The sequence below is a fragment of the Alosa sapidissima genome, chromosome 6 (assembly GCF_018492685.1).
Source record: "Alosa sapidissima isolate fAloSap1 chromosome 6, fAloSap1.pri, whole genome shotgun sequence".
Classification (NCBI taxonomy): domain Eukaryota; kingdom Metazoa; phylum Chordata; class Actinopteri; order Clupeiformes; family Clupeidae; genus Alosa; species Alosa sapidissima.
In genome coordinates, this window is record NC_055962.1 from 11,273,195 (window position 1) to 11,291,505 (window position 18,311).

Sequence of the window (18,311 nt, forward strand, 5' to 3'; positions counted from 1 at the left end):
ATAGAGAAGCTTGCCACCAGCTTAGGCAGAATCTTTTTAATTTCCCTCTGGGCCCTGACAAGGTTTTGGGCATTTGTTCAAGAGTTTAATATTCACAATGCCAGCTATGTACACACCATTGTGGTTTTGTATTGTCTGATGACAGGATACAGACTTAAGGAAAAGTATGTAGACTAACAATATCATTTTAAAGTCCTAATGATCAGCCTACTTATTTGTATGTCCCGCAGCTGACTTGGAACATTATTAACCAGTTCAGTAACTTTATTTTTTTGTTCTAACCGGTCCAGGAATACGTTAAAATACTGTTTCTGTTCGGAACGAACCAATTTGGTCAAAGACCTACTATGGACTATAACTTCATGACCACATAAACTGCACCACTACCCTTGCATACAGGTGCCCCCCTTACTCACACCTTAATCCACCCAGCCCAGTCCCCTCCAACACAAAAACACACACACACCCCACTCCTCTAAGGTGTCTCCCTGGCCTTCAAAAGTCTCCATGGCAACGGCAGCAACACAATCACAATCGCATCGGCCTCCCCAGCTCAAAGGCGGCAGTTGCTATAGCTACACGGAGTGTAGACAAAGGAGCATCCAGAGCTCTCAACTTCAGATGTGGACACTCTCTTTGTTAACACATCTGCTGACCTGGAGGTGCTGTCCGAACAATGAGGAGCAGGCTCAGAGTAGTGGCTATTTGTCAAAAGATAGAGAGAGAGAGAGAGAGAGAGAGAGAGAGAGAGAGAGAGAGAGAGAGAAGGAGGTGGGGATGGGGAAAGTGGGAGAGGGGTGGGATGAGCTGATTCTTATCATTTAAGTCAAACGCACACAACGTTTTGACTCAAGGTTAATGTGCGCAGAGAAACTCAATACAGCACACGGCACCCTTGACAATTCACAGGATGCGGCTTCAATCCGACCTTGCGATTCTATTACAAAGACTGTCATCAGGACAACTCCCGACCTCTTAGTATCTCTCTCTCTCTGTCTTTCTCTCTCTCTCTCTCTCTCTCGTCAGGAGTCGACAGGTCCCATACCCAGCAATGGAGGAGCAGTAAATAATGCCAATCAGAAGTTCACAAGTTCACGGCGCTGCCTAGAGAGACTCCATCAGGGTCAGGCCGAGGCCAGCCAGACAACCGTCAGGTTGAAGGCTGAGAAACTAAAGCTTTAAGGGCTTAGGCCTGCGGGAGGTGACACACACTCACACACACTCACACACACACACACACAAACACACACATACAGTGTTCCTCTGCATTGTTTTGCATGGAGGGTGCCGGATTAGCCTAGCATAGCATAGCCTAGCCTAGCGCAGCCCCAGCCAAAACCCAGCAAGACTCAACCCAACTCACCCCAGATCCGATCAGATCAGATCAGATTGGGGCCCCTAGATTAAGCCCTCAACAGCAGCTGGCCATTTATTCATTCCTTCCTAAATGCAGGGTATGTGTGTGTGTGTGTGTGTGTGTGTGTGTGTGTGGTGTGTGTGTGTGTATTGTATGTCTCTGTGTGTGTGTGTGTATGTCTCTGTGTGTGTGTGTATGTCTCTCTGTGTGTGTGTGTGTGTGTGTGTGTGTGTGTGTGTGTGTGTGTGTGTGTGTGTGTGTGTGTGTGTGTGTGTGGAGGCCCGAAGGGGTGGGGAGCTCCGTGTCAGCGTTTGGACAGTCTTCCACCCCCCGCTAAGCACCTTCTTCCTCCTCCTCCTTTTTCGTGTCATCATTACTAATGTAGGGTGACAGCCAACCCCGACCCACTCCCTGCACCCCCCAACCCCCATGCCCATGGCTGGAGTGGAAGAGGGGGGGGGCTACCGGATCCACTGTCCCAGCCTGATGGGCCATATGGCAAAGCCAGGGACTGCGCTGCCGCCACAACCACCGAGGCCCTCACGTAGATCCCCTCTGCCTCCACTACTGCTGCCATCTGTTTGGGTTTGGGCTTGCTCATCTTGGTAGCGACAGCGCTAGCTAGCAAACATTAGCTTCGGCAGCAGGAGCAGTGACAGTAACAGCAGTGAAGTGTCACACAGGAACCAGGACACTGACACCCAACACCAACTTAAACCAGACATAATACCCCCCACCCCACCCGACCCCCTCACCCCCATAAAGAAAAATCATAACACACTTTGTCTGGTGCTAGTTATGACATCTGTGAGGTACAGTAAGGCCGTCTGGTCTTATATAACCTGATGTGTAACAGACAGATGAGTGACCTCGGCGCGGGGAGCCGGCAAAAGCATCTGAGACAGACAACATGTTTACTAAAACACTCACAAACAATTGGATTATTTTGATAATGGACGTAATCTGAAGCATGTACAGTATTTATACGTGTCTTTGTGACTGGATGTTTATTCCATAAAACAGTAATTTGCTGTATATACCACCAAAATCAACCCATTTCATGGGATTACATATGTGTGTTTGCTCAATAGCCCTAGGACACACTGCAATAATTCTTCATATCATAGTAGCTTTTTGTGACAACCTAAAAGTTCATCAATTGTGGCTATGAAAAGCACAATATAATATACAGAGCATAGACAAGCACAGTACACAATAAATGTACAATAAAATATATGTGCTAAATCTGTATCAGATTAGTTTGTCTGTTGTCTTGAATTGTTCTAACACCTCACATCCCCTTTTCGTCTTTGTCTTGTCTTTGTTTGTTGAAGGTAAACTAACTAAACAAACTCCAATGTTCTTACAAGATGTATCTCTCTCTCTCTCCAAACCTGCCACGGAAAAATGAAAACACTTAAGTTTGTGTGCAGCGGGGTGCTAATTCAGCAAGGGTCGCCGCACAACTGCAGACTACCCAGCGGGATAATAACTAAACGAGGACCCCCGACCGGGAGCAGACGCACAACGGGGGCACGGGAGCGCAGGCACCTGGGCCCTCTTTAGCTGGTCCCTCTCGGCTAAGTGCGTCTGTTTTTGGGGCCCGTTAGTGCTCTGCCGATGCTGATGCCTCTGTCGCCACTGCGCAGGCTGCTCTTAGAGGTAATTGGGACAGGATTACTCGTCCTTCACCACAGGCAGGGACAGAGTTCACCGAGAGGCTCATTAAAGTTGGCGAAGGAGAAAAGGGAAAACAAGGTCCCAGTGTGTTTGTGGGTTTGTGGGAGTGGAAGTCGGGGACGGTGGCAGGTGAGTGTCAAAATGACCAAAATCACCCGCAGATGGAAAACAATGAACGCACACAACAAAGCACAGAAAACTAAAGGCTGCAGAACTTTTTTCCTCAACAACAACTTAACTCTTTCCAATGTATTTCAGAAAACCACAGCATGCTTTATGCAGTGTTACTTAAATATACAGTTAGAAAGAGACTGATCGATAGAGAGATAGATAAAGAGCCAGATAGATAGATAGATAGATAGATAGATAGATAGATAGATAGCACAGATAAGCACTCACTCACCTGGTCTCGATGTGGTCGAAGAGACTTTGCCACCGGGCGTTGACGTCGCGGATTGCCCCGTGGACCTCGGCCTCTTTGGTCTTATCGCTGGCGGACAGGAGCTGCTCCCCGAGCTGCTTCAGGTGGCTCTTGTTCTCGCTGAAGAGGTTGATCTCCTCCATGCAATCCTTCAGACAGGACACAGACACATGGAGGGGATTGGGGAGAGGAGGGATAGGGAGATGGTTAGCCACGGATGACCAATAACAAGGGCCATGCGGCTTTGGAATCACTGACCCGAGCCCTACGGTAGAAAAATGACATAAAGACAAGCGGCCGGCTACTAACTCCCTCGGGGGTGGCTTAGGACACTCACGACAGCTGTTAAAATCTCACCATCAACTTTCTATGCCAAGTTATTACTGTAAGACTGCTTACGCAGCTTCCCAAGGCTTTATCTACATCCGTGTGTGACAGCTCTCAAGGAACGCTCATGAAAGAGAGAGAGAGAGAGAGAGAGAGAGAGAGAGAGAGAGGGAGAGAGAGAAAAACAGACTTAACAGACCTTTATTAAAACAATATTGGGTATTATTTAAATACTACTTGTACATCCGTGTGTGACAGCTCAGCTCTCAAGGAGTGTTCATATGAGAGAGAGAGAGAGAGAGAGAGAAAGAGAGGGAGAGATGTAGAGAGAGAGAGAGACAGGAAGACAAAGACAGACAGACAGAGAGAGAGAGAGAGAGAGAGAGAGAGAGAGAGAAAGAGAGAAACCATTATCTGGCTAAAAGCACCAATAACAATTGACAGTGTTTGAAGATGCTTCACAGAGTCCGATGCTGAACTCCCTAGTGAAACACAACCCCCTACCAGCCCCTCAGGCTTTCTCAGTGCCAGGGCTTAACTGGAGATCACCTGTCCAGCATCGGTCTGATTACGCCTCTCTACACTCCACTTTGATCTATGGGACAGTACCGTTGCCCCCAACAACACCTAAACAGAACAATGCCCTCATTTCTCTTTCTCTCTCTCTCCCTTTCTCCCTCATTCGTGTGATTAGTAGTTCCCTTTAAAGCCCCCACTGTCAAACTGGGCCAGATCTATGGATGTGTTAATGAACATCCTGCATGGAGAGAACCCTCTCAGCAGCCGATGAAAAGAACAGCCTCCATACAGGAGCCCATTGTTGTCATTTGACAAAAGGGGTAAACAAACAGTTACTTTTGGCCCACACCACCCATTCTGTCCTAAATAACACTATAGCCTCCACGTCTCGTTAAGAGTTTAGTTACATGAGAATAAGAAAAAAGCCGTACTAAGGTTTCAGCCTCTTTTGGTCTCTAAACACTTTTATGGGCACCGTACGCTTGGCCTGCTAAGACCAGACACAAATCAACGAAGCTTCACTACGGTCATTTACGAGTCTTTTTACAGTCCAGCTGGAGAGTAATAGGTAAACAAAGCCACAGTGCACTGCTCTGGCTACAGGAACGATAACTACAACACATAGTAACATGATCTTAGGCATATGTATAAAATATCATATTTTCAAACAGATAGCTTCAGGCCTTGATTGAGATTGGCTGAATCATGTTCGAAAAGAAAAATAAAGTAACACTTTACTTGACGGTATCTACACAAGAGTGACATGACACTGTCATGACACATGAACCCTAACCCTAACCCTAACCCTAACCTTATCTCTAACCCTAACCCTAACTTGTCATGACAAAAACCGAATGACACTTAATAACAGAAGCGTTACAGTATGTCATAAACTTAACTTGTCATGACAAAAACCGAATGACACTTAATAACAGAAGCGTTATGCCATAAACGTTTATGACTTGTTTATAAAGTTTATGACACGTTCATGACAGTGTCATGTCACTCTTATGTAGATACTGTCAAGTAAAGTGTAGCCACAACGGATACTTATTTTAGACCATTTTATTGGGTTACACTTTACTTGACAGTATCAACATAAGAGTGACATGACACAGTGGAATAATTTTAAATAGGATTAGGGTGTTACTAGTAGTAAAAACAATAACAAGTGTAACTTTTTATTGTTACTGTAATTTCTCAACTATTAGCCGCAGTTTATACATTGATTTTGCAAAATTTCTTCAGCTATGAGGTTAATACACGGGTGCAGTTAATATGGTATTAATATGGTTTCGTTTTTTTTAACTTGCATAAAACACTGTCCAGCGGTTTATACACAATGCGGCTAATACACAGGAAATAACTATATTTTACTTTTGGCTGAATCATGTTCGGAAAGAAAAATAATACTGATTTTAGACCATTTCACTGTTAATTTATAGCAAAGCATTCTAGAGTGTTTGGTTTAAATAAACAGGTTTCACTGTATTCACTGTATAATCTCACTGATGAATGAGCTGGACAACTATAGGTGGGAATAGCCTAAAATGAGAAACTACATGATAACAAAAGGACAAGCTCAAAGGACAAAGGAGCTAAAGTAATTAAATAGCATCTCATCATGCCACAGTTATTAAAGCACTTTGATCGGGCTGATGGAGTCACTCACTGCATCAATCCCTTCAATAAACAAGACCCTCCTTGGACCACTTGTCCCACACAAAAACACAGGAAATGGGAAACCTATAGCAGGATTATGGCCCAGGTTTAGCCAGGTTGAACTCGTCGTCTGCTGGCTGGCTTTGTCCTGGGGGGCTCCATGAGAGTTCTGTAATTGGGCTAACCGTTCAAACCCCATGAGCCTTTACAGATAGCTTTTTCTTTTTGAGCAAAACTCTCACTTTCTGCTGCTTTCTTTCCCTTAACAAATAGTCAGTATAGTTCATGCTGACAGTGGAGGCCCAACGCATCCAGTAAACCCAAACTCCTAAGCTAAATACCCAGGGATGAACATTTATACAATAAGTAGCAAGCAGGTTCCAAGCTGCAAGCTAGATGAATTACATACCAAATGTAAATGCAAAGCAAATGGATGATATGTAGGCCATACATTACCATAACATGAACACTAATAAGACCGTTAATTAAAAACGGATAAAGTGTTTATATGCTCTTTCTATACACTCTTGTCATCTGTGGAGCAGTCCCCATATGGTCCTCCTTGACCTCACCCCCTACATGATACAGTGTTCCATGGAGTGTTTCACCAGCTACTCCCCCCCCACACACACACACAGACCACTCACCTTCTTGAGTTTGTCCACCATCTCCTCGATGCTGAGGTGCTCGCCGCTGTGGGCCACTTTGCTCTGCATCTGCACCAGCCACTCACACAGCTCCTTGTTCTTGTCGTTGAACACGACCCAGGCGTGGAGCCGGTCAGCAATCTCCTGCTTACGCAGGGACACCTGGGAGATTGGGGGGGGGGGGGGGGGGGGGGGGCGGGTGAGATGGAAAGTGAGAGTCTACAAAAGTGTATACTTAATTATGCAAATACACACACATATACAGTACATGCAAACACACACAAGGACATCATCCCCAGAGACACACACAGATATATACATCTACACACTTGACAACCCCCCTATAAACCTAACCATAAGCTTTGCATAAACTGTGGTGAACACAGACAGAAAGACATAAACACACACACGTGAAAACACACACACACACACACAAAAAAAAAAACACCAAAAGGAAAAAGCCAAACCATTCACAGCAGAGAAACCACCCTCAAAGGTCCAAAAAGTGTTCTGAAATCAGGAGTGCTTTTACCAGAGCACACAACATGCTGTGAGACTTGGGTGCGCTAAACGAGCCTGACAGCGCCGTTTCATTTCACAGCTTTGGGTCCCTTTGGGTACAGCAGCACTAGACACAATGGCACGGCCCAAAAAAAAAGAAAGAAAGAAAAAAAAAAGCAGCCAGAACAGCCTTTCCTTTTCTATCTGTTTTTCATTTCCCTCCAAAATTTCATGGGTTTGTCTCTCAGTAAAAAAAGCTTCTTTCGGGAAACGAATGCATTAAGTCAGTGATAAAATGAAGAAAAAAAAAATGTGGGTCTTAATGTATCAGAAAAATGGTTCTATAAACTGCTCTTAACAAAACTGAAGACTCTCAAGGGACACTCTATGATGACAATAATTCAAACTAGATGCTCTTTGGCAAAAATCATATTGCGTAATTACTGACAACACCGCTGCAATTAGGCCTGATATATTTGACGCAGCCTATAGAAGCAAGTGATTTATTTGTGGGACATTATCTTTCATTGCTCTTTCATAAACACTCTAGTTGCTCTGTTTAACATGGCATTTGTCTTGTCCCCTGAGACTAGAGGGAGTGAGGGCTATTGTGGGCCGTGCTGGCCTGGGCAAGCGAGGCAGGCAGGCGCTTCCCTGTCAAACGTCACAAACACACACACAATAGGCCTGTCCTCAGCAGACTCCCCCTGCCCCTGGCGGTGGAGGGCTGGCCATCTGCTGTCCCATTCCACTCACTGGCTGCCTCCACCTGCAACCTGTTGGCCTACAGCCTCCCAAATACACACACACACACACACATTCCTTTTTTTTTTTTACAAACATTCAAACATAAACACAAACTCTTCAGGCTTCACTTTGCCTACAGGGATGAGTGCCCTCCAATCACAGACTGCAACCAACCAACCAACAGACCCACCACCACCATCACCACCACCAGCACCACAGCAGAGGCTGTGGCAGCAGTTACAGCAGCAGCTACAGTACTACTAACAGCCCCAGGAGATGTCCGTTGACTAAACAAGGCCTTTTTTGTGTTTCTGCCTAACGTGAGATTCCTGGCGTCGGAGAGAGGCGATGTAGGCCAAGGCCGGGTTTCAGCGCGGCGCTTCGGAGCTAAATTAGTCACTTGCATTGTACTCCTCTCCCCTGAGCCCATTCATAGAGGCATTCCTCCCATCCAGTTAGAACACAGACACTCTCTGTCACTCAGGACTGGGCTTCTCCAAAAGCACAGTAAGGCAACCACAGTGTAAATGAATAGAGAGAGAGAGAGAGTGTTTGAAATGATAGTCTCTCTATCATTTAATGGTGGTAGTTCTTCAATGGCTCTCTCAGAAGAAGCAGCCCTGGTGGCTTGTCCAACTGTGAGATGAGGAGGCTTTGGGAAATGCACCTGTCATTTAAACCAGTTGGTGAGGCGATGTTATGAAAGCATCGCTAAACAACATCCCTGTGTATTCAAGAGGAGTTTTAATCCATGGTGACTAAATGACTGCATTCATACAAAGTGATTTAAAGGATCACAGAAGCCAAACACGTGCCAGTACTCCACTAAAGATATGTTGGCCTGGTGACAGCACATGGAATGACAACAGTCTCCAAACATATGTTGATCCTCTCAAAACCCCAGAGGGGTATACAACAAACTCCCAAGTAATGTAAACAAATACACACACATTAACACACACATTAACACACATACACACACACAGTCGGTTAAAAAGTCAATTTTCCCTAAGCTTTTGCTTTTGAAAAGCTTCTCCATTAAAATCTCTCTCTGGATTTCCCTCTCTTTTCTATTCTATTCTCTGAGAGGGAGAGAGGGACACCTTCCCCCCTTCTTAAGTGACAGGGCTACAGACCCCCGGCAGCAGCAGTGGCCGCAGGCTTTTGTGTGTCTGCACTGCTGCCTGGACAACCACCTCATGCCTCCCTCGCTTTTGGCGCTCTCTCTCTCTCTCTCTCTACCCCACGCTGACCTATCAGTCCCACTCTCTCTCTTCCCCTCTCTCTCTCTCTCTCTCTCTCTCTCTCTCTCTCTCTACTTGCCCATCCATTTCACTCTCTCTCTTCCATCTCTTCTCACTCTTTTTCATTCTCTCTTTTGCTATATATGTACACTCCTTTCTTTCTCTCTCCTCTTTTCCCTCATTTTCTCTCTCCGCCTCTCTTTCTATGTTCTCTCTCTCTTTCTGTACCCTCTCTCTCTCCCCCCTCCCTCCCTTTCTCTCTCTCTTTCTCTCTCTCTCAGTGTCTCCATATCTCTTACCTTGAGGCAAAGTTCCTCCCAGTGTCCATTCAGTTGGTCCAGCTGTCCCTGGAGCAGTGCCGTGTCGCTGGCCAGCACGTACTGAGAGGCGTCCGCCTTCATGGTGTCCAGCTCCCGCAGCCGTCCGCCCCACACCTCCAGAGCCTCCTGATGCGCCTGCATGACCACAGCAACCACCAGCAGCACCAGCACCAGCAGCAGCAGCGGCCAGTGGAGAGAAAGGGCAGTCAGTGGAGAATCCCTTTCTGTTAACGCTAGTGAGCTAAATTAAGGCAGGCAGGTAGGGAGTTGGACGGTAAGGTCAGATCAGGCACTCACTCACTCAGGCAAGCAGGCAGGTCCCTCTCTTACTGGCCTGTCCCTAATACACCCTCTCTCTGCGAGTGTGTGAGCGTGTGTGAGTCTGGAGCGTGTGTGTGAGTGAGGGTGAGTGTCTCTCTCTCTCTCTCTCTCTCTCACACTCTCTCATTTGCTCGCTCTCTCATTCACTGGCCCTGTGGATTAAGGGCCTGCTGGCCTGAGCAGGGGGAGGGGAAGAGGGTGGAGAGAGGAGGGAGGGAGGGAGAGAAAGAGAGAGAGAGAGAAGGGGATAGAGGGGAGGGAGAGGTGGAGGAGGAGGGGGCAGTGGGCTAGTGGGCTGAAGTGTGTGTGTGGGGGGGGGGGGGGTAAAGTGTGTGTAGGGGTGTGGAGTTGGGGTCCAGGGCGGAGAGGGGTGGAGGGGAAAGGGGGGGTGGAACTCCACTCATAATGGCACAGTCGGGGGTGTAGCGAGCTCTCCACCGTGACAGCAGCAAAAGACTTTGGGCTTTGTTAGACACTAGAAGCCTACTAAACTCTCTTGTTTTAAGCCTCCCCACCGACACACACACACACACACACACACACACTCAAAAGCACACGCGTACAGACTCTCACACACACACACACACACACACACACGCACGCACACGCGCACACGCACACACACACACACACACACAAAACACTCCTGCCCTGGAAACGCCTGCCATCACAGTCTTTTTTGATCAGCACAGTAGATTAACTCAGCCACTGAGAGGATCTGATTCTATCAACTCAAGTGAGGCTCAGTAGTCAGAGGCGTTCTCAATGGCCGTGGACATTCCCCATTATCATCACAGAGAGCTAGAAGAAGAGACCTTATCTGGCTCCTTTTCTCTCGTCTTGGAGTGGGTTTTTTGTGTGCATGCTCAAAACAGCAGAGGATGTAACACTGCTTTTGACAAATAACTCGAAAGACCTTCAGCTCCCACACACACTCATGAAAAGACACACACACACATCCTCAGATAGAAATCCTGTATTCATCTTGGAAAGCTTCTCTTTGAATGTGAAAACACACACACACACACACACACACACACACACACACACACACACACACACACACATACACATACAAACACACACACACACACACACACACACACACACAGAAATAGATACATCCTTAGAGAGAAAGAAACCAGGCTATGTGTGTATTCACCTTGGAGAGGTTCTCCTCTTTGCACAACTCCTCCAGATTCTCTGGCAGCGGCTGCTCCAGACTGGCTTTGATCTCCTCCAGCTTGTGTGTGCTATCGGCTAGTCCTGTCTCACAGCGCTTCCAAGTCTGTACAGCAGAGAGAGAGAGAGAGAGAGAGAGAGAGATGAGCACTGATGATCATTCCCACTCAAAGGAAATGATAACAGAACATTACTGATCACAGGGAAGTGATGATGCATCTTTCATTTACTAATATTTCATTTACATGTACCTTCCGAGAAGTATTTTATTTAAGAGTTTATTTTAGATTTAAAACAGTGATTGGTTATTTGAATACAATACTCCTTATGCTTGCTGTGTGATATCCTCCTGAAAGAGACATTACCCGCTTCTGATCTAAATTTAGCAAGATTAGCAGAATACAGACTTAGCAAACACCATCAGCCATGTCGCTAGCACCTATAATGGCGCCATTAGCACCGATAAAGGTTAACTTATGACATCAACTCTGTGTTGATCTTCTGTGTTGTTGACAAAAGCTGACAATATAATATCAGTTGGGGATGTCCTGTTGTCATGTAATGCTTCAGGGCTTCTATTGTACATCTAAAATTGACGAGGAACAACTACCTTCTTGATGTACCATGATTGACTGGGCTGATTGAATGGCTGGTTTAGACAGACAGACAGATAGACAGTGAAGAGCTGCCGCTATTTTGGTGGTAGCGCAGCCGTTGTTTCTCTGCTGTCTGTATCGCTGTTGTGATCTGGCTGTTGTGCTATGGGATTTCCCATTCACTGGGGCTGACATAAACTGTTTGCTTTGGCCCACTGCGCCAGCCTTTCATGTGCAGGCATGGCAAAGGTTTAACAGAACCGGGGCAACCCCCCCCCCCCCCCCATACATACACACATACACACACACAGAGTGATGTCACCTCACAGGGCTCCAACAGCCCCCAACAGTTGACCAATCAGAGGGGCCGATATGAGGGTGTGTGTCCGTGGTTGATGGCTGCATGTTAGGCTGACGGTGACGTTCAGGTTTGTCAGGGTAGAAGCAGTCGAAAAAGCTCTTTAATGTTTAGAGAGCCTGTGTCAGGAAATGGGGTCAAAGTTCACTTATTCTTGGGGGTTCTCTTGGGTGTTAACGCAGCAGACGGGATTACTCTAAGCCATCACTACCCCCTGCCACACACACACACACACAGACATACCACCAAACCCCCACCCCCCCGGATTTTGACATGCGATGGCATCTTAGTAACCCCCTCTTATCCTAAAGTTTAGCGTATGGATGGCAGCAGCTTTACTTAACATCAGATCCATCTTCACTCTTCACTGACACCCAGCTGACACCCAGAAACCTTTCAGTCACACAGATGTGCCGACAGTGCCGTTCCACTCTCAGCACCACTAATAGCAACAGAAAGTGTTCATAGACTATACAGTAGGTCTGTATGAACATCACATTCCATAACAAATTAGCATCTCTACAATGTTTATATACAGTAGACCATCAGTCTTGGCTTGCGTGACAATGTGGATCTTATTACATGCCAAAGCAGGGGTGTGGTGGTCCTTAATACCCCCCCTCCCCACCCGCTATTTGTCAGTGCTGGCCCAGCTGACCCATATGTGGATCATGGCAAGATTACGGCTGATCTTTCATCCTCTGCCCGTCTGCCATTTGCAGCGCAGTGGAGTGCAGTGAGGAGAGAGGCAGAGTGGTGTGGTGTGGTGTGGAGTGGTGTGGTGTGGTGTGGTGTGGTGTGGTGTGTGGAGGGGACTGGTACACACTGGGATGACTGAAGTAGGTCAGATGGCGAGAGAGAGAGAGAGAATGAGAGAGATAGAGAGAAAGAAAGCAAGAGAGAGAAAGAGAGAACAAGAGAGAGAGAGAGAGAGAGAGAGAGAGAGAGAGAGAGAGAGAGAGAGAGAGAGAGAGAGAGTGTGTCATTAGCCTGTGTGTCAGAGGGCGTCTGGTACCCTCACTCCCTCCCTTGTCCCCCTACTGTACATAGACAAAAGGTCGACTGAGGGTCGGGGGTGTGTGTGTGTGGGGGGGGGGGGGGGGGGGTGGGGAGATGGAGGCGAAAAGGTGTCGTGACTAATCACATGAAGCAAAAATCCACAGACGTCTTTTTCATGCGTCACTCTGTGTGTGTGTGTGTGTGTGTGTGTGTATGTGTGTGTGTGTGTGTGTGTGTGTGTGTGTGTGTGTGTGTGTGTGTGTGTGTGTGTGTGTGTGTGTGTGTGTCTGTATGTGTGTGTCTGTATGTGTTTGTGTGTTCTGTGCATGTGTGTATGACTGTGGGCAAGAGCACCTCAGCTCGAGGATCAAAAGACCTGGGTACATTTCAATAGTGTCTTTAGCATCCATGCCACCTCAACGTTGATATTTAGGTTAAAACTGCATTTTGTCAAATTCATTTCATTGACTGAAATGCATAATATCCATACAGTATATATGTCCAGTCTCAGCCCCTGTGACTCTAATCCTAATGTAAAATGTACATTAATCTATTGGACAACTGTATGGAAACAACAGCTTGTGAAGAACAGATTTCACATCAACACAGCTTTCATTAGATGAAAGCTCCTCTATATGTACCATATGAAGTGCATAGGAAATAATGATAGAAAGAAAAAAATTATAGCTCTGTGAGGAGAAATATAAAACCTTTGCACAGAACCAGGGGATGCACTGAGTAACATAACATTACGTTTTAAACACTAGCAGTGAACACTGCTTTGAGTTTGCGCGCAATACTATCCATGACTTTTGAAGGAACTTACCAGTATGACTGATTCCGCCAGAGCCTTCCTGACTCCCAGAAGTCTTTGCGTGTCCTCCCAAGACTTCCTCAGGGCGTCCAGGTCCTCCTGCACGTGGGTCTGGGCCTGCCCGTCCAGCCTGGGGACGAGCTCTCGGCTGGCCTTCAGCACCCGAGTGTACAGAGCCGCGTGGTCCTGGAGCTCCTTCTGAGCCCACTGTAAATAGTGATTGATTGATTAATTGATTGATTGAATAACTTATTGATTGGCTGAGTTTATTTAATGATTTTCAAAAGCACTCATAGGACAGTACACAGAAGTTATATACATTAGAAATCACAGAGGATGAAAACACAATAAAGCCCAGAGGTCACATTTGTGGTAACACTTTAGAAGGCTATAAAGTTTCTATTTTGACCTACTGTATACTATATATCAATAGCCTTAGATCAAGACCAATGAGACACTTATTAACTCAATGAGTGCCAAAAACGTAATATTACGTTTTTAGCTTTTTTTACGAAACTAGACACTCTAACACACCTTTTATGTGATTTTGGGAACTCTGTGATGAATGGAAATTAAATATATGACAATCGAAAACTCATGAAAACGCACAATCTGGACATTTTATCTGGACATTTTATCATAACTCGGTTGCCGCTTTGGGTCGAATCAGTGACGCATGCACGTCGGCTGAAAACCAGGCCATTTTTGTGTGTCTATCACTAGGTGGCAGTCTCGCCAGGTCTCGCTGATCACTTCCCGGAAAGTTTACAGGCAACACTTCATATTTCATGAAAGATGTTATATCTCCATTTCTAGAAAAAAAACAGCGATTTTGATGAAAACTAGCCACTGTTTAGCTTGGGATTTCTCAGGAACAAAGGTGTGTAGAAATACACGGTTTGCACCCACTGAGAGCTTAAAGTCTCAAACGAGCCATTGTATGTGTTCATAGCTATAACACAAAATATGCTGTGGCTGTACAAAAATCATCAACAATGGTCTAGGACAAAGCTTCCGAAAACAGCTTGGCATTCAATGAGTTAAGGATTTACCAAGAATAAATCACCTATTTAGCAAGAATAATGAAATAGTTGAATGAAATCCTAATTACATGTGTAAGGATGGTCAATGCAGACCTTATTGAGCACTAATACATATATGTTACATATATACATATATATTATTTATGCATTAACACATAAACACCAAAGTATTATGTATAGGGCATTTTTCCCAGACATGCCAAGAAGAGAGCATTCTATATAAGCACTTAAATTCTTGAGTGAATAAATGCTTAAATGTCATATCACCAAACAGACAACTGAATAGCTTTCTCAATAATCACATGCAGGCCCCGGCCGTGGTGCGACTGGCACCGTATGCCGGCGACCCGGGTTCGATTCCCACCCCGTGGTCCTGTCCTGTCTCATTAAAGGCATAAAAAGGCCAAAAAAATATACTTAAAAAAAAAAAAAATTCACATGCACATCAAACCTGTTTTTCCAGGAATTTGCTTTTGATACTCCTTGATGCCCCGTAATCTTACTTCTTACAATCTTACAGTCTGTTGATAACATATTGGAGACACCTACCTGGAAGTCACGGATGACGCCTCGGAGCTGCTGCAGACTGCATGCCGCCAGACCAGCAGGGGGCAGTAGAGTCTCCAGGTCACTCAGCAGCTTCCACAGCCTCCTCTGGCCTCCGGACAGGGTCCTCCAATTTCCCATCATTCCTTGCAGCAGGGTGCCGCGCGTCTGGGCCAATCGCAGGGCCTCTTGCCAGCGCTCCTGCCGCTCCGTCAGCCTAACGACCAAGTTGCTGCCACCGTCAACCCACACACACACACACACACACACACACACACACACACACACACACACACAGACGCACACACACAGACGCACACACACACACACACACACACAGATTAGAACTGACTATGATTAAAAGTCCTAAGGACGTCCAAAACGGCACCTGACAAATCTTCACACCATAAAAGCCCAGAGCCCAATTATCGTGGCCCTTTGGGGAGTGTGGGCAAGAAAAGATTTAGCAATGAAAGGAGTTTTGGTGGTGGTGGGGGGGGGGCGCTGCCAATTTCCTGAGTGGTCTCTGGTAGCTAAGCTTCACGCTCCATTGAGCCTGAGCAGCAACTGAATAACATTATTCAATGTACAACCTTGCAACTGAACAGTTGGCTTTGTGTTGAAGTTGAAACACCATTTTATGAAATGGTAACTAAGTGCTGGGTTGAGTGAAAATGTAGGGGGCATGTTCAAGGACTGTACAGAATATCGGTGTAAGGGAACTCACTGAGAATGGACATTAGTTCAGATTCCATCGTGGCAATGAGGGCTTTTATTTCCTGACCGAGAGCCAGCTTGGTCATCCAGATCAGAGCAGAGGAGATGGAACCTCTCTCTCTCTCCCTCTCCTTCTCTCTGTCTTTATCTCTCCATATCTCTCCCTCTCCTTCCTCTCTCTCTCTCTCTCTCTCTCTCTCTCTCTCCGTATCTCTCCTTGCTTGTATCTGAGTTACAGCCGGAGCTGGTTGTCTTATTACTCCGCTGGAAGGAATGCAGACTCCAAAACCTTCACTTTTAATTACTTCAGAGTTCTGATGATGAGAAGCCTCTCAAGAGAAAACAGATCAAACGTATCAAACAGGCACTTTGATCATTTGCCCAAGAAGACTTTGCATGCCAGGGTGGAGTTACAACTGTGAAGATGGTGGTGATGGAGGGGGTGGTGTTGGGAATAGTGCTGATATGAAAAAGGGGTTCTTGGAACGTGGAAGATTGTCAATATCTAAATTCAAAGTTGACCGGTACTTAGCAGATGCTAAGGGGCGACCAATTGGGCCAACCAATTGTCATGTGGTGACGTTACCGCTGCTCCAACCACACCTCCTCCATGCCAGTACTGTATATGCCTGTCAAACTCAACAGCCAATCAAGCACACCTCTTCCTTCAGAGCTCCTAAAGCCATGTTGGAGCGTGCTACTGATTGGCAAGAACAGTGCAGTGCACTTCCCAGACTGAACCACTTTGCTTGTTCTACTACTGTTACAAAGCCTGGGTGACTGGCCATTGATTAATTGACATACATAAGTCCCTTTCGAGACATGAGTCAGCAAAATGAATAAGTATGTAAGTCTATCTAGTGCCTCACTTGTCTTTGGATGGTCCACTCTCCAGAAGCTGCAGGGCCTCCCTGACCACTGACTGAAGTAGCAGCTGCCCAACAAACATCTCCACCTTCAGCTTCTGAGAAGGGATATCAAATAGAGCAAGTTATTATAAATGCTATATTTAATATTATTTGCACATATATTGACGTACGTATATTTTGGCACAGCATACATTTACGTAGAAGCATGTGAAGAGTGCATGCACAATGTAACTTTAGATGTTTTTGCTTGCAGCACTCAATGAAAAGATTGGGTCTCACAGAGCACTTCTAAGGACTAAGGATTTCTAGGCTTGCGTTTATCAGAAACTTAAGAAGCCGTCCAACATAATTGTCTATTTCTAAATCTAAAATAGCCTGGGCCAAACTTAAATTCCAGCACAGTGCCAGAGATCTTCAAGCCTTCAATAAACTAGGTGCAGTTACACCAAAGTTTTTTATGACCTCAACTGAAGTCATTATGGCATTGTCACTGTGGTCTTGTCATTCAACTGGTAGATCAAAGTGATGATACCAAAGTCATCATTGTGCTACTCAGGCAGTAAATACATGTACATGTACATGGATGAAATGCATGTGCTGTCTGTACCTACTGTATATCCCTGTATTGTAATGCAATGAGTTTTGAATAAAAGCATCTTCAAATATGCTATGACTGCAGAAGCTCTCCAAGTGATTCATGAGTGTAGTCTGACAACACTGAGGTTAAGGTACTTTGCACACTACCCAGGAAGTGCTCAACAAGTCCCAGCTCTCTAAAGTTGGCAATTTTTGGTTGCAGTCTTTAGAATGTTCAGAAAGTCAGAACTTTTTGACATATTAAACTCTAACAACTCTATTCAACAAACACCAACACACGCAGACTGATGCTGCACACTGACCCACCTGTTGGCATTTGGCACTTTTATACATATGCAATGCACTTGGCCCTTTTTATACATACGCAATGCACTTGGCACTTTTATACATATGCTAATGCACTTGGCACTTTCATACATATGCCATGTGCCCTTTCTGAATTACCTGGTGACGTGTAAGCTGCTCCCGGATGGCTGGCTGAGTGGAGCAGATGTCTGTGGCCAGGTCAGCCTCCATCTTCTCCAGGAGGGCAAACCAGTCCTCACACCGCTGCTTAAAGCTTTGGCTAGATAGCTGTGTGGTGTGCATCTCCCTGAACATACACAACAGAGAATATATGCACACATATTAGTATTAACACACACATGCACACACGCACACACATACGCATGCACGCACGCATGCACACACAGACACACACACACAATCAAAACATATACCATAAAACCACCAGTACCGTAATAGAGAATATCTTGCAACAATGCACTATTATACTCAATCTTAATCAAAACTAAGAAATTCTGAGAATGGTTGCTTGCTTTATTTCACAGTTGGTAAAACACCC

At 45.7% G+C, this 18,311-nt stretch overlaps 1 protein-coding gene across 2 annotated transcripts in view; it reads right to left on the reverse strand.

Annotated features, from left to right (window-relative positions):
• LOC121711914 (nesprin-2-like) overlaps window positions 1–18,311 on the reverse strand; it is a 140,106-nt gene that overhangs the window by 22,919 nt on the left and 98,876 nt on the right. For both annotated transcript variants that reach the window (XM_042095796.1, XM_042095795.1), the window contains 8 exons: window positions 17,912–18,059; window positions 16,871–16,965; window positions 15,288–15,516; window positions 13,708–13,902; window positions 10,909–11,034; window positions 9,405–9,560; window positions 6,614–6,775; window positions 3,441–3,607 (listed from right to left, as the gene is read on the reverse strand). In XM_042095796.1, coding sequence (XP_041951730.1) covers window positions 3,441–3,607; window positions 6,614–6,775; window positions 9,405–9,560; window positions 10,909–11,034; window positions 13,708–13,902; window positions 15,288–15,516; window positions 16,871–16,965; window positions 17,912–18,059 — 1,278 coding nt within the window. The remainder of the gene's footprint in view (window positions 1–3,440; window positions 3,608–6,613; window positions 6,776–9,404; window positions 9,561–10,908; window positions 11,035–13,707; window positions 13,903–15,287; window positions 15,517–16,870; window positions 16,966–17,911; window positions 18,060–18,311) is intronic.